Source organism: Sylvia atricapilla, chromosome 1, assembly GCF_009819655.1.
Source record: "Sylvia atricapilla isolate bSylAtr1 chromosome 1, bSylAtr1.pri, whole genome shotgun sequence".
NCBI lineage: Eukaryota > Metazoa > Chordata > Aves > Passeriformes > Sylviidae > Sylvia > Sylvia atricapilla.
Genome location: NC_089140.1, coordinates 105,939,060 through 105,953,878, shown reverse-complemented (window position 1 = coordinate 105,953,878; position 14,819 = coordinate 105,939,060). Strand labels below are relative to the sequence as shown.

At 39.9% G+C, this 14,819-nt stretch overlaps 1 protein-coding gene across 1 annotated transcript in view; it reads right to left on the bottom strand.

Annotated features, from left to right (window-relative positions):
* LAMA3 (laminin subunit alpha 3) overlaps nucleotides 1–14,143 on the bottom strand; it is a 121,975-nt gene extending 107,832 nt beyond the window's left edge. The window contains 1 exon segment of the mRNA XM_066314476.1: nucleotides 14,042–14,143. Within this exon segment, the coding sequence (XP_066170573.1) occupies nucleotides 14,042–14,143 (102 nt within the window).
* Nucleotides 14,144–14,819: the final 676 nt, after the last annotated feature.

Here is a 14,819-nt window from a genome sequence, read left to right as displayed (position 1 = left end):
AAGAACCTAATGGTTCAGGAAAATAATGTTCTTGGATCTAGTTTCCTAAAAGTTAAAAACAGGCATGGCTCTTTAAAACATTCACCAGATTAGCCTATCAGATAGAAGAGAGAGGGAGGAATTTTCCTGTTCTTTTCCTAATAAAATGGTGTGCATTTCCCTTAATAGTTACCTAGATTTAAAAACATTGTTTTGGCCTTCTAGGTGATTTTTCTGTTTATTGTAAATCACTATGCCAACAAGGAGGTTTTTTTTAATTCAGTGTGTTTTCTAGAAATGGAGATCAAAGTGCCACATTTTAGATTTTCTTGAAAAACCTCTAGAGATCTCTCTAAATCTGTGGGCAGATATTACGAAAAATGCAATGACAGTTGTTGCCTTTGACTCAATGTGATTGGAAAAAATGTTTATAGGGGCATCCCCAGCAGCGGTACTTGATAACTTGATTCCTATAAAAAGTGACCAAAAATTTTATCCAGAAACCCTGCAGCTATGCAGAGTCAGAGATAATCTGTGCGAGGAAACAGAGCAGTAGTGTGGGTGTGTACATGGAGGTGATGATAACAGCATGGCCTGTCACTAGCAGATGGAAAACTGAAATTCTTCTGTGACTTCACTGAGTTTTGGCTCACCTTAACTAATATAGAACTTCATCCTCTAAAAAGGTCACTTTCAATAATTCATGAAATAATACTTCATCTTCCCCACGTGTCATCTTTTTTTGTAATTACAGGTTCCAGAAACACAGGTAAGAATTCATTAGCTGGCAGCTCTCTGCTATCAGCACTTATGAGACAGTGCCCCTCTGCAGAAAACACTCTTCTTCAGCTATCTGCCCTTTTTTTCCTCCCACTAAAGACTTTCCTCCTTTTTCCTTCAGCTTTTATAAGGTCTGCTTTCCTTATTTCTCCTGTCTGCAAGGAGTAAACTTTTAGTTGACTGATGTTGAGCACTTTATTGAATAATGTTGGCAATTGAAAATGTTATGGGTCTGTACTGTTATAACATAAGCAGAATACGTTACATTATTAGGCATTTACACTCCTACGAGTATGGATCATTCTTCCTATTTTAAAATATGTTCATTTAAAATCTCAAGTCAAGAATGTTTGTTGAAAATTAGCCTTGCTGAAATAATTCCTGTTTCACTCTCTTACTGATATGTGCAGTACAGCATTTCTCCTCTCATACTGCAGTTCCATGTATGTTATGTTATAACCTTCCAGTGAAAATGAAACCATCAATAGATAGTCCCAGTGAGTAATAGCTTTTATTGTTCACTGGTAATTAGTGGTAATATTTAGCTCCTACTTTACAATCACACATTGCCACACGTGATGTTATGGGAATTTGCTCTTTCTTTCTGAGATAATAATGAATCAATAGCCTACCTGGTAGCCAGAAAGTCTCTCCAGTTAGATAGTCCTGAGTCTCTGCTCAGTGACCATTAAAGATTAAATTGTGCATCTTGTTCCCCCATTAATGTTTCTTATCTGGCATTTATGTTTAGGACAATTTTAATAATTTTGAGGAGAGGCTCAATATTTTACAGGAAGACTCTTCCACAGACTAAATATCAGGTAAACACGTCTGCAGCCTAGAGTGTAAATACCCAGCCAGAAGCTTTCAAGCTCAAATAACGATCCCTACTCTTATCACAGAAATAAGCCATTTATCACATCCTGTCATAAATGCTTATGCATGACTAATACTCAGTTTGTGTTTATGTAAACTTTCTTTAGTTTTAATAGAATCTTTTTGCAGTAAACCTAGAGTAAAATAAGGTTACTTGCAGGCACTCTGGTGTAATAGTAAAACGGTGCAGTGTGCTGGCAAGACCAGTGTCCTCACTGAATATCATTAAATGAGATGCATTCTATTTAAGATGGTTTTAGTCTCTGCTTTTCTGACAAAAGTAGAAAGTTCATCTCTCAGAAATTCCTTTAGTATTTGAGGACCCTACCTTGTCTCTTTTCAAAAGATAAATTATCCTCTTTGTACCTGGAATAGAAACATACAGAGTCTAGGACTGAGGTCTAAAATGCAGCTCTATCAGCAGAAACAGTTTAGTTGACTACATTACACTTCTTAGTGTATTCCGAAACTCATTTATTCAGGACTGCACTTTACTCTGTCCTCTGGTTTGAGTTAATTTTTTCTTGTTTTTTTTCACTTGTTTCTTTCTGGATTTACACACTAGTATTACACCACCCTCCTTCATAGACTGTCTTTTTCTGAATGTCCTTGTACTATGCCTGCTAGATCTTTTATCCATCCAACTGGAGCCTCTCTTATTGTCTGTCCTATCATCTCACATGATTCAGGTATTTCACCTGATGCTTTTTGAACTTTTCTTAATTAGATGGCTACATAATGTTGCTGTACCATGCAACTGTGCTTGTTTCATGGTAGTTTAGTTGCTACCATTTACTTAGCATTGTTCTACAGCCTAATACCAGGTCTGTCTTTCCTTCTGCCAGAGAGCAATCTCATGTACTAAGATTTTCCTGTACATTCTGCTTCCTAAGTTTACTTGGCATAGTCTTATAATAGAAAACCACTGTGAATACTTTCTAAGTTTCTCAAATTAAATTGCAACATCTGAAGAGTATTCTCATCATAGCTCATTTTTTCCTATCTTTTGTCTTTCTTTCCTATCTCTTACCTTTCTTGAAATGTGTCCTGGCTACAAACAACTTAGTAGTAAGCACTCATGGCTTTGATGGGATTCAAGAAACTTTAAAATGGCTTTGCGGCAGATTGGTATATCACGCTCTTTCACTGCAGAGAAGTGCTAAGCCAAAAGAGGAGGGAAAGTGAATGTTTGCTACTTCACAACACTTTCCCCATTCATGGGAAGGCAAATTGCATTTTCCTGAGGAGGCAAATTACACTTCCAAGGCACAAACATGACTTCTCATCCCCAGCCAGTGTGTAGAACTCATGATAGTCTGATCCAGTTTTGATCTTTTTATGTTTACTCAGTGAGTATCCTGGAGCTAGGACAACCCTGGCAGTGAGGCACAATTTCTTTGCCATCCAATTCCAAAGAATAGGTCCAGAGGAACATTCTCGGTAGTTAAAGGTATAGCTAAGACTTCCTAAGCAAACTAACTCGACCATAACTCATGTGAACTACAGAAGCAGATGTATCTTTTTTTTTTCCCTTGAATAAACTTTCTAATGAACAACATTAAAATCTATCCACTTTATTGTTTTGTTTCTTAATGGATTTCCTTCTTATTCTTGGCTTCCTGTACTTTTTTATAGAGTTGCTCATGGACTTCAAAGTTCAAAAAGAAGAAAACAAGTCTTGGTCATAAAATGGCTCATGTTTTGTGAAGAAGCACATGATCCCTTCGGTCAGTACCCAATGACTTGTCACTCAAACATCTGGGGAAAACTAAAATGTCAGCTGTTGTATTTTTTACATCCTGTTTTTCTATTTGCTGACATTGGTCCTATTATTGCTACTTTGGCCATCATAATAAGGAAAAACAGCGCTCCACAGACTCTCTACCACAGTACACCAAGCAGCTACTCATAGAAATCACTTCTTTGTAGACTGCTTTTCTTAAGAGGCTTTTTTAGCCACTGGTTAAATTAGATTGGCATTTGAATTTCTCTCTCATATTTTTCTCTGCCAGAATTGTCTTTGATCTGATCACTAATAATAAGACAGTGTTTTTCCTGGGATCTGTTTCCAGAAAGGTTTTAGGTACTGCTGCTTTTGCAAACTGCCTCAGGTTTACTTCAATCTCAGCTCTAGCCTGAACCATAGTCTCATCAAGCTCTTAATTTTTAAATAGAACCTTATGTTTAAATGTGATAGGAAGCCAGAATTTCGGCAGTATAAACCGAGGAGACTCCAGTGCTATATCAGTTTATTCCAGCTGAAGATCAGGCAAAAAATGTAAGTGAAAATTCAAACATATGTAGTTTAAGAATATTGATTAATTTATATTAATTTTTGAAACTCAGAAAATATAGTCAATTTAAAATAAATCCCTTGTGAAAGTGCCAAAAATTTAGTGGAGAATACTCTGTTTTTTGAGCACAATCACAGGTTTCTGTGACACAAACATAACGTGTTACAAAACTTCTCCATCGAAGAGAATATATAATTATAAGAGTTACAGCTCTTTTTTTTTTTTTTTTTTTTTTTTTTTTTTTACCCTACTGTGGTACTATTTTGTCATCTGGGTATTTTATCATATTTGTATGTGTACTTTAGCCAATTCTTTCTTTTCAATTAGTGCACTGATTTTCTGACCAGCAGAGCATAAGAGAGAGAAATTGAACTGACTGAGCTGTAGCCAGTAACTCAATTTTTTTTACCTGACAAGACAAGTAGTTTCTCTCATATGCATAGAGTTGTCTCCTATTGAACTTAGTTGTGCCTTGTCATCCATACCCTCAGCCCAAGGTCTCACTCCCATCCTTTCAGGACCTCCACTCTCTCCAAGTGAGGATGAAATTAATCTACCAGATCAGTTTTACTGGGTAGGGTGAGCTCTTAAGTCCCAGGGAAGCATCTCAGAGTCTGGACTTTGAAAGTAATGCTCCACAGGACCTTCTGTTGTCTTCAGACAGAGCTATTGCGACAGAGAAGAAATAGCCAGACACACACAGGTCAGAATGGCTCATGTGAATGAGGTGGTGAGAATCTTACACTTCCATGCTAAATACAGAGCAGTTTTGTGGTTCCTGTGCAGGGCTAAGGAGGTGTGTCCCTCTTTAACAAATCAGTTTACTTAGGCTTTGGAGGATAACTAGAGGTTGGCCTGATTTCTTACGCTGAGGTTTTCTATCTTAGTAAATGTACACAAATCTTCCATTTAAAAGAAGTTAGTTTTATTCTGTTGGGAAAAAAATAGCAAGCCTTGGATAATCTGCTGTTTTTCCTACCTGTAGTAGCATATGGGATATATCATGCATTGTGCTCACACTCATGTGACACGTATGTTTTCAGATCCTCAACACTTCTCACAGTGAAATTATATACAATAATATACAAACAATGGCTGGGAAAAACGGAGATGATATTATTTGATTTGAATATGCCTTTCTGTTTAGAGAACTTCACTAGCCATCAAGTTTAGATTGTTCATGGACTCACCCAGTTTCATTTATGTACACCACTACCCATTAGCATTTAAGTGCCAGGTATAGGGTTAGAAAGATTGCAAACTTGAACACAGGCTCATGGGCTTCTCTCTGGCTGAGCAGATGGAAAATAGGTAAACAATTAATTTCAGACTGAGTCATAAAATCAGCATATACAGAGGGTAAGCAGGGAAAGCAAAAGGAAGTGGCAGATGAAGAAAACATACAGTCACAACCTGTACACGCTGTCTTAAAGCAATATAACTTGAAGAGAGCAAAATTCCAAGACTGGGAGGAGCAGGATAAAAAAACATTTGTGTTAAACATGAGTGTGATATACCTCTACAGATGCTAACACAGAGATGTTTGAGTAGAGCTGTTTGAAGGTTGGAAGGCATGTGAAGATAGTATGCTGCTGCTTATACTGGACTAGAAATTGGTCTTACATGGTAGTTGTCATCCTTTCATTGATTTCCTCGACCTGTCTCTTCATATCTGTGACAAAAACCATCAATTTGCTGTGAATAAATGGAAAAGAGGAAGGAAAAGAGCACACTCATTAAAAAATTCAAGTGGCAATTTGTGGAATTTGTTCTCTACTACTTATTCCAGTAGTGCAGTGCTATCTGCTCTCTGATTCCCTGGTCATTAGCCCAGGCATCAGTTCACCTGAAAAAAGTTAAAAACACTCTTGTGGTGCCCAGCAGCTACATGTCCTTACACCAGTTTATACCAGGAAATTTGATAGGAAGTTGGATGTCACAGGAGGCCTCAGCAAAAAGGCTGTGTAATAAAATGAAAAATTCAAGGTAAGAGTTCCCTAGAAAGATGAATGAATACAGTTACCAACATGCTGGTAAACTATTTCTATTAATAGATAAACTTTTCCATTTTAAGGTCTCATTTTGTAAATCCTCCATCCTCTTTTTAAAAGGTTTATGGGACACGTAAATATTTAGTACGGTTTTCCTGATAAGTTTACAAGATTTATTTTCAAAGTAACTTTACTGTTTCTAATATTATCCCTGTTCATTTCCAGGAGTACCTTCCAAAATAAAGAGTACCTCAAAGTACTTTCTTCATGCAATAGTTTTTGTAAAGTAGACCTGGGGTTTTTTAATATTATGGAAATAAGGAACAGGCCATGTAGCCATTTATTCTACAGTTTAGCAAGGGAAAGATTAATGGAAATGGTAGATTAGATGGAAAATCTTTCTCTTTACAGACTGTTTTATAGAAGTTATTGCTGACGATTTAAATGCATTTTCTTCAACATGAATAATTTAAATTAGCAGTCAAAAAATAATGAAAAGTGCAATGTACAACTTGAAGAATGTAACATTCCTGATAATTGCAAAATTGAAGTCAATCTATTAGCTTAGTTTTCCTTAATTTTTGCAATATTCCGTCTTCAAATTGAGGTAGGTCCTACAACAAAGAAATCAACAAAACCAGGTCATGTTCCTTAAAGAACCACACAAAAGTTCTTCCCAAATCTTGAAATCAGGCTCATAACACAGGGTGAAAATGTACTGGAAAGGCATGAGAGCATGAATTAACCTGATGCAATCCTGTGAATTAATCCTTGGAGTTGTCACAGTGTGGTAGGATGTACTGATTTCAGTGTCTCAAGTTGCTACTTGAGACAGATCTGCTGATCTCCCCAAAGCTATGTTATTGAAATCTTCATCTATGGAGTTCCAGGAAAAAGATTTTTGGCTTGCAATGAGTAGTGCCTTTTTTGTTCATAAAGAGAAAAATTTAGGGGATTGGATACCCTCAGCAGCAAGGTTGTGTATCTCTGTGCCCTTTCATAATGACACATTCATGGATCTGCTCTGGTGCTTTCCTGACTTAACACTCCTTGTGCACACCAGGGAAGGCTGGAAGTAAAATATCAGTTTGCTGAATTAATTTAGAAATGCCTCTCAGATCTGTCACTATTCCTCTTTTTTAAATAAAAGACAGTTTGAATTGCACTCAAATTAATATCCACCTCATAATGTCGTAGCATTTTGCGTGTAAACTTTGGCTAAGTACATAAGGAATAACCAATCTGAGACATGCAGGAGATCTTCTCTGTTGCTCTTCAAGTGTTTCAACATGAGAGGGGCAGTGCCACTCTCACTGAAAGAAGCAAACCCAGTTATTCAACCAACCCTAAGTGCTGTGAAGGAGCCAAAGGGCATCAAACCAAGAATCAGACAAGGATTCCTTTTGGGCTGAAGAATATTCCTAGTGGTATACCTACTGGATTAGGAATGATTAATACTCCCAGGCAGGGGATGGCAAGCCCAGGCACTCCAGGTTGTATCACTCTTATTGTACATGTACAAGCTGATGACACAAGCTGTTGTCAGTAGATACAGCATGCTTAGAAAGTATCCACATCCATTGTGTATGTTAGTACCATGAATTTGCACATTGTTCACCTTGAAAGAGGTCAGGCTCATCATGTCCTTGAAGTGGGTTGATGAAGCACACATACGTAAACCACACAGTAAACTACAGTGGACAGGCCTAGGATTTCCTGATGGTTTCTGTCCCATTTGTAGGTGCTGCAGAACATGTAAATCCTGGGAAATAGTGAGACTTCCCAGATTCCCACTGAATGAGAAAACACATGCAGGGTAAAGGGAACGAGCTCAAGACTTTGGCAACTTTTCAGGCAAGAAAGGAAGGCCAACACGGCGGTAGACATCTTATAAGGTACTTTTGCTGTATCAAAGATTGCACTGCCGTTTAGAGATGTCTAAGCTAGCTGTGGTATTAGTAGCACAACACAGGCTGTCTACATTGGCAAATACTGCAGCCTGACAGGAGGGAATCTGTAGAGCTAAGGGTGCTGAGGACATGAAGTCTACATTGTACCCATTTCATGTTGAGTTAGTTTTACTTCAGATTAGCTTCAATCCCAGCTGGCAGCTGCAACCCCACTGAGTCTGCTCCTGGAGGAGTTCTTGAGGTTAGTACAAACTGGATCCAGTTTGCACTTTACAGGATCTCTTCACACTAAGAAAAGAGCACCATAAGGGGAGACAATCAGGGGATTCTCTCCAGCTGTGTACTCCTCATCCAGACTGGAGCACTGAAGTAGCTGTCCAGAGAGGTCAGCATGAACTGATTTAGCCAGCCAAGCAGTTGGATTTGCTGGTCTATGCAGATGTCCATGCTGGCACAGCAGAAACTTGCTGGTGGTGTCACAGCTTGCCAGCTCAGTTCATTCCACAGCACAGTGCAGGATTTAACCAAGATAAGAATGATTTCAGCAACATCGAGAGTCCAAAGACTGTGAAGGACACAAAAATTTTGGAGCTGCTCTCTTACTTTGTGCTGGTATTGAATCTTGCTGACAAAAACCGATGCGCAAAAACCTTATGCAGAATGGAGACTTCAAAAGTAGTCTCTGTCTTGGTGTCATCATTTGAGTCACAAGGCAAAAGAACGTAAGGGAGCCAAACTGAGAAGTTATTTTGAAGATTTTGTCACAAAGGCTTCCCCAGGCCCACACAGGAGGTAATATGCAGAAACTTACACAGTGGTCTAAGAGGCAGTCATCCAGGATTTTGAAATCATGCAGAGAGAACTATAGTAAAGAGGACTTCAACCATTAGTAAAATACAAATGGAATTTGCTATTCACAGTAGCCAGGCTTATTACTGTTGTTAAGTGGGTAAAATCAGGCTTCAAAATTTGTAACTGAAACTGCTGAGGATTGCTCCATTTTACATTTTAAATTGCCTTTTATTTTCATACTTTGGATAAAGTATTATTTCTAGAAAAAACATAGAAACCTATTTACATTTTAAAAATATTTAAATAACTAGATGTTAATGGAAGCAAATGTCCAAGGAAAGAAAACAATGCAGATACAGCTGAAATCAATAACATTATACTAAGATCTCCACCACTTGCAAAGCTTCCAAAAAAAAAAAAGTAAGTTACAATCAGAGAATAAATGTCATCAATGATCTTTATACAGGTGATATTGAAAGCAGAAGCACTGACATTATTGACATGCAGCCATATGGGGAATGACCAAGCTATTTCAGAAATGTGTTTGTCAATGCACTATCTTCTGAGTTACACAGATGTAGTTGTGTGGCACACCCTGCAGTAAAGAGCTCTGAAGTCTGGAGGATGGCAGGGAAATTTAAAAACAGGTTTTTGAGATAGGGGCAGAATCTCATGTCAGAGTTCACTGAAGTTACAGAACATACATTCTCCTTCTTGTCTGCTGAAATGTATTTATCCACTTCCATACACAGCTGGCAAAGTTATATTTCTCTCTATTCACATTTTTAAATAGGTATTTGTTTGTTTATTGCTGTTTTTTAAAGTAGATAGAAATTAATATCATCTTTGCATCAAAAAATATAGAGGTTAGATCATGATCTCTGAAGGAAAGTTTTGTCTAACCCAAAATTTGTGCTACTTCTCTTAATCATCCATATTTAGATGTGCTTGAACTGTTCTGACTCAGGTAGAGTTTTTCTGTGACTTACACAGACTGGTTGGATCAGCTTTTAAACACAATCATTTAATTTGTTCGTGCAATTCATCTGAAGTTGCCTTCAGATTTGAACAAAACAACATGACTCAGGAAATTTGAAATAATTGCTGTGATGAAATATTAGGTGAGGAATGCAGGCTGCTGCCCTGCAGATGAATTCTGCCAAGCAGCTAACAAATCCCAACCAGTCTGAGTATCTTGCAATCTTAAATAGTCTGCCAAGACTAAAGAGTAGGGGAGAAGTGTAGCCCTAAAATACAGTATTCCCATGATAGTAACAGGCATTGACTTTGCAGGGCCTCGGGACTGAGCCTTGCCAGGTTTGATCTCTTTAAACTTTTCTTGACCTCCCTCAATTTTGTTTACATGCTTATCTCTAACAGCAGCTTTTCTAAATGAAATGAGAATTAGTTTGGTTGTCATATGGAGCTGCAGACCAGTGAAAAAAGAGTCAGAGGTAAAAGCATGTTAGCAAATGTATAAAACAGAATTATGTAGATCCTAGAAGGAAGAAGAAGCCATTAGCACGAACATCATAGACCCTGCAATGGACCAATTCCAGATACTACAGCTCACCATAACATCCCAAACCACCACCACCAGAATGAAAATACCATCGTGGGATTTAGCAGAGCAGGGAAAAGTTGAAGATAACATCCAGAAAAGGAGTGAAAACTAGGAAGTGTGTATTAGTTTAACTGTAATGTTATACTGATTTTTTTCTCTGTGTGGCCTTTTTTCTTTTTTTTGCTATAATTACATCTGCTCTAGTAATGGTTCTTATATTAGACTTTTAAGATTCAGTTATAATAATTATAAATTCTTGGTGTTATATATATATATGAAGTGCATGTCTTCCCTGCTCAATAAACAAGTGTAAACAATAGGCAGAGATCTGCCATCAAAAAACACTGTTTCTACATGCTTCCTGGGATATAACTTTCAAAGGATCACTAAAAAGGAGCATACCTTATATGTGTATTTCTCTATTCAGCCGTTCTGACAAATTACTGTGCCTAAATATGAAAACAGAAAGTCCCAGGAGACCATGTGCAACTGAAACCGGTGCAGTTTCAGATTTGTGGGGATATTAAGAAAGCACTTTAAATTTTTTCCCCTGACACCTAAAATAAATACAGACCCCCCCAAAAATGCCAATACTCCTTTCATCTCCTTTTTTGTTGTTCATCCAGATAATTCTTTAGGGTTTTTCTGGTCATAAAATTTAGTATTTGGGTTGATGAGTGTGAAAAGTCTGGCATGTTGTTCACAATAGAGTGAATAAACAAGGAGATTTTTCCAAGGGTCAGGTAGGGAGTGTATACAGATCAGTAATATTTTCCTCTTTCAGTGGACAATCATCCTTGTGCAACTGGATCAGAGCAAGGATGACTCTCAGCTATGCAATTGGCTGAGTTTATTTGGTATTTTTAAGCTTAAGAAGCAACCTGAGTGATCATCCAGGACTGTATGATCTCAGTAATTAAGGTTCACACCAGGCCATGCATTTTGAGATGAGCTGGGTGCTATTAGCAGCTTTCATCTGCTTGCCTCCCGTTTGTTTTACTGTATGCACAGATGCACAGATGAGCATTGCCCTCAGGAAAAAGATCTGCAGAAACCCCTTCACTTGCAGATTGTAGAATAAGCTATTTGGATCTCAGCACAAGTATTTTCTCTCAATGCACACGCATAATTTTCCCTGTGAATGGGATTTATGTGTGCACATCAAAAGAGGAAAATCCCTCAGGGCGCAGTTTAACCAACAATAGCAAAGAAATTCAGGAATCTCTCACCAGAGCATGCCCTGCTTTGCCTACTTATATCACGAAGACTTTGATAAAATCTGTGGCAGCCAGGCAAAACAGGACATGAATTGGCTTTATGGTTGTTCATTTTTAAGGGCTTAAAATTAAGCCCTTAAGAACTTACTGGCTTCCTAATGAGAGCACATCAGCCATGGGAGATCGTGTTGGTGATAGCTGGATGCTTGCAAGATGAAGGAATGCTCACCCTCAGCACAGGTTTGGGTGGCAGCACCTTGGGTGTACTCACAACAGAATCTCTGAACAGGTTTTTCCTAGATGTAAAGGGAAGAGGCTGTGAATGCAAAAGTGGTGCTATGCAAGTGGCATTAGCACCGTGACGAGGCTGGGGCTGGGGTGAGGGTGCTTCGGGTTTGGACCATTTCAGTGCTATTCCTGATCTGTAGGTCGAACCAGAGGTTGTGTGGTGTGGGTTCCCCCACCGTGGGGGCTGGCTTCTCAAGATGCTGCTGGAGCAGGGGCCCATTTCAAACACTACTACTACAATTAACACTCATAGTAACAACAAGAACAGAGCAGTAATAATTAAAAGCAACAAAAATAACGATAAAATACAATTTTTCGTAATGATACAAATTGCGCGCTGATATAATAAGTACGCGTTCGAATATAATTAACTCGGCTAAATAATAACAATAATAACAAAAACAAAAATAACAATATGATGATGATGATGATGATGATAATAATGGGTTAGTAAATGTATAAAACAGAATTATGTAGGTTCTAGAAGGAAGAAGAAGAAGAAGCCATTAACATGAACATCCTAGACTCTGCAATGACCAGTTCCAGATGCTACAGCTCACCATAACATCCCAATAATAATAATAGTAGTAATAGTAATAATAATAATAATAATAATAATAATATAATAATAATAATAATGATGATTATGATAAAACAACCAAACACTCCCCTCCCGGCCCAAAAAGAACCCTTAAAGAGGCATAGCAGTCGGAGCCCCATGAGCACGAGGTGCTGCGGAGGGAGGCGCCGGCCCCGCGCCCCGCCCCGGCCGCGCAGCCCCGGGCGCGGAGCGGTGCGGACCGAGCTGCGCGGGCGGGCGCGGAGCGGAGCGCGGCGGAGGCGGAGCGCGGCGATGTGCAGGATGTCGTTCAGGTGAGCCGGGCGCCTCAAGGGGAGAGGGGCGGGGGGATGCGCCTCGCTTGGCGCTTGTCACGCCGGCAGCCCGTGGAGTGCTCGGTCGTATGCGTGGGCTTGGGAATTGATTTGTTTTATTTTTTAGGAGAAACGAGGGTAGTGTAGGGCGGAAGGAAAGAAAACAGTCCTTCCCGGGCTTTGGGGTGCCCCGGGAATGCTGCGGTGGCAGGTGATGGAGCGGGCGCTTTTCACAGCTGACAGCCCCAAAAGGGTGCGTGCCTGGTGTTACATAAAACTGCGAGCCCCCGTGCAGCTTCACGCTGGCTCTGGGGTGGCCGGGCTCCGTGCTGTGGGTTTTGGTGCAGTCAGGAGCCTCCTCCTCACTTTTACGACCGTCCCTGCTGGTGCCGGTTGTGTAATAGTTAGGAGGCAGTCTGTATCCGTGCTCTTCCTTTCAGGCTGTGGTGGCCACTGAAGCCAGACTGGTTCGTTCCCTTTGCCAGCTGTGATTCCTGACACTTTTTGTACTTCTTCCATCCAAACCTACGCAAGAGCAGTCATTTCAAAAGATTGCCTTAAAGAAGTTTTTTAATCTAAGGACAGCATTAATAAGATTATTTGGCAAACACGGAAGCAAGCAGCAGTTTACTAATGATGTTAACAGATAATGTTTATGATGGATGTACATCTTCTCTGTTATGCACTTCCTGGATGCTGTGCTTGCCCTTCTCTTATTGATCAGCAGCTCAGTGCCAGTCCTTTGCCATACTGCTTGTGTTGCATTTTTTGACCTGGTGGATTATTCCCTGTACTTGCCTCACTCCTGTCAGGGTATCTCCCCCCTGGAATGCAGGTGTTTCAGTGGCACCGTGTCTGTTCAGTGGTGGTGCAGCAGATGGTTCCCACCTGCAGTTAAAGCCCTCCCGTGGCAGGCAGCAGAGAACTTTTGCTCCAAGGGCAGCTCCGTCTTACACTTGGTGGTGAAATCACAGAATGCCTTGAGTTGGAAGGGACCTTAAAAATCATCGTGTTCCAACCCCCCTGCCATAAGCAAAGACACCTTCTACTAGACCAGGTTGCTCAGAGCTCCATCCAGCCTGACTGTGGACACTTCTAAGGGTGGGACATTCACAGTTTCTCTGGGCAAACTGTTCCAGTGCCTCACCACCTTCACTTTCATGTCTTCCTAATACCCACCTCTAAACCTACCCCCTTTCAGTTTAAAGCCATTTGTCCTTGTCCTATCACTACATGCCCTTATAAAAAGTCTCCATCTCTCTTGCAGGTCTCATTTAGCCACTGGAAGGCTGCTCTAAGGTCTCCTTGGACTCTTCTCCAGGCTGAACAGTCTCAGTTCCCTCAGCTGGTCTTCATAGGAGAGGTGCTCTAGCCCTCTGATCATCTTCATGGTCCTCTTCTGGATTTACTCCAGCAGGTCCACATCCTTATGTTGGGAGCCCCAGAGCTGAACATAGTACTGCAGGTGTGGTCTTACCAGAGCAGAATTGAGGGAGAGAATCACTTTCCTCAACCTGCTGGTCTTTTTGATGTAGCCCAGGTAACACTTGGCTTTCTGGACTGCAGTATCTCTGGTCATCCCCTTTTTGTTCCTGTATTGGTCTCACACTGCATTTCCTTTTTTTTCTTAGTTTTTCTGTCCCTTCATTCTGTCTCTGTGAGGTTTTTTCCCACTTGCATTACTCACAAGCATCCACCCTAACAGCCCCATGTTCCTGGTGATGCCAGCTTCTTCTTGCTTTCTTATCCTTTTTCAGCCTCCTTGTTTATTTAACTTGTTCTTCAGGTCTTACTTTCTGTTCTGTCCCTATCAGCTCCTTTTCTGTGCCCTATTTCTCAGATTGTATTCCCTCAAGTATTCCTGTTCAAAGTAGCTCACTGCTTTCCCCTCCCTCTGAGGAACTGCAGATCATACCTTCCTCTCTCTGTTTTCTCTTCCTTTCTGTGACATTTTGTTTTGCATTTTCTCTTTCTCTCAGGAGATCATGAACTTAACTTGGATTCTTAGTATCTGTTTGCCACTGGCTGATCACATTTTCTATCTTATCCTTCTTACCCATGGCATAGCGTTTATCTTTCTTTCTCACACAAATATCCTCTCTTCTACCACATCTTGCCTGACTAAACATTTATATATTGAACTACCTTTCCTTTTTATCAGGATCCTTCATGTAGGATACATTGCTATCTGATAAAGAACTCTGCTCCTAAGTTGCACTATCCTTTTCCATCATGCTTGATCTTGATTTCCAGTT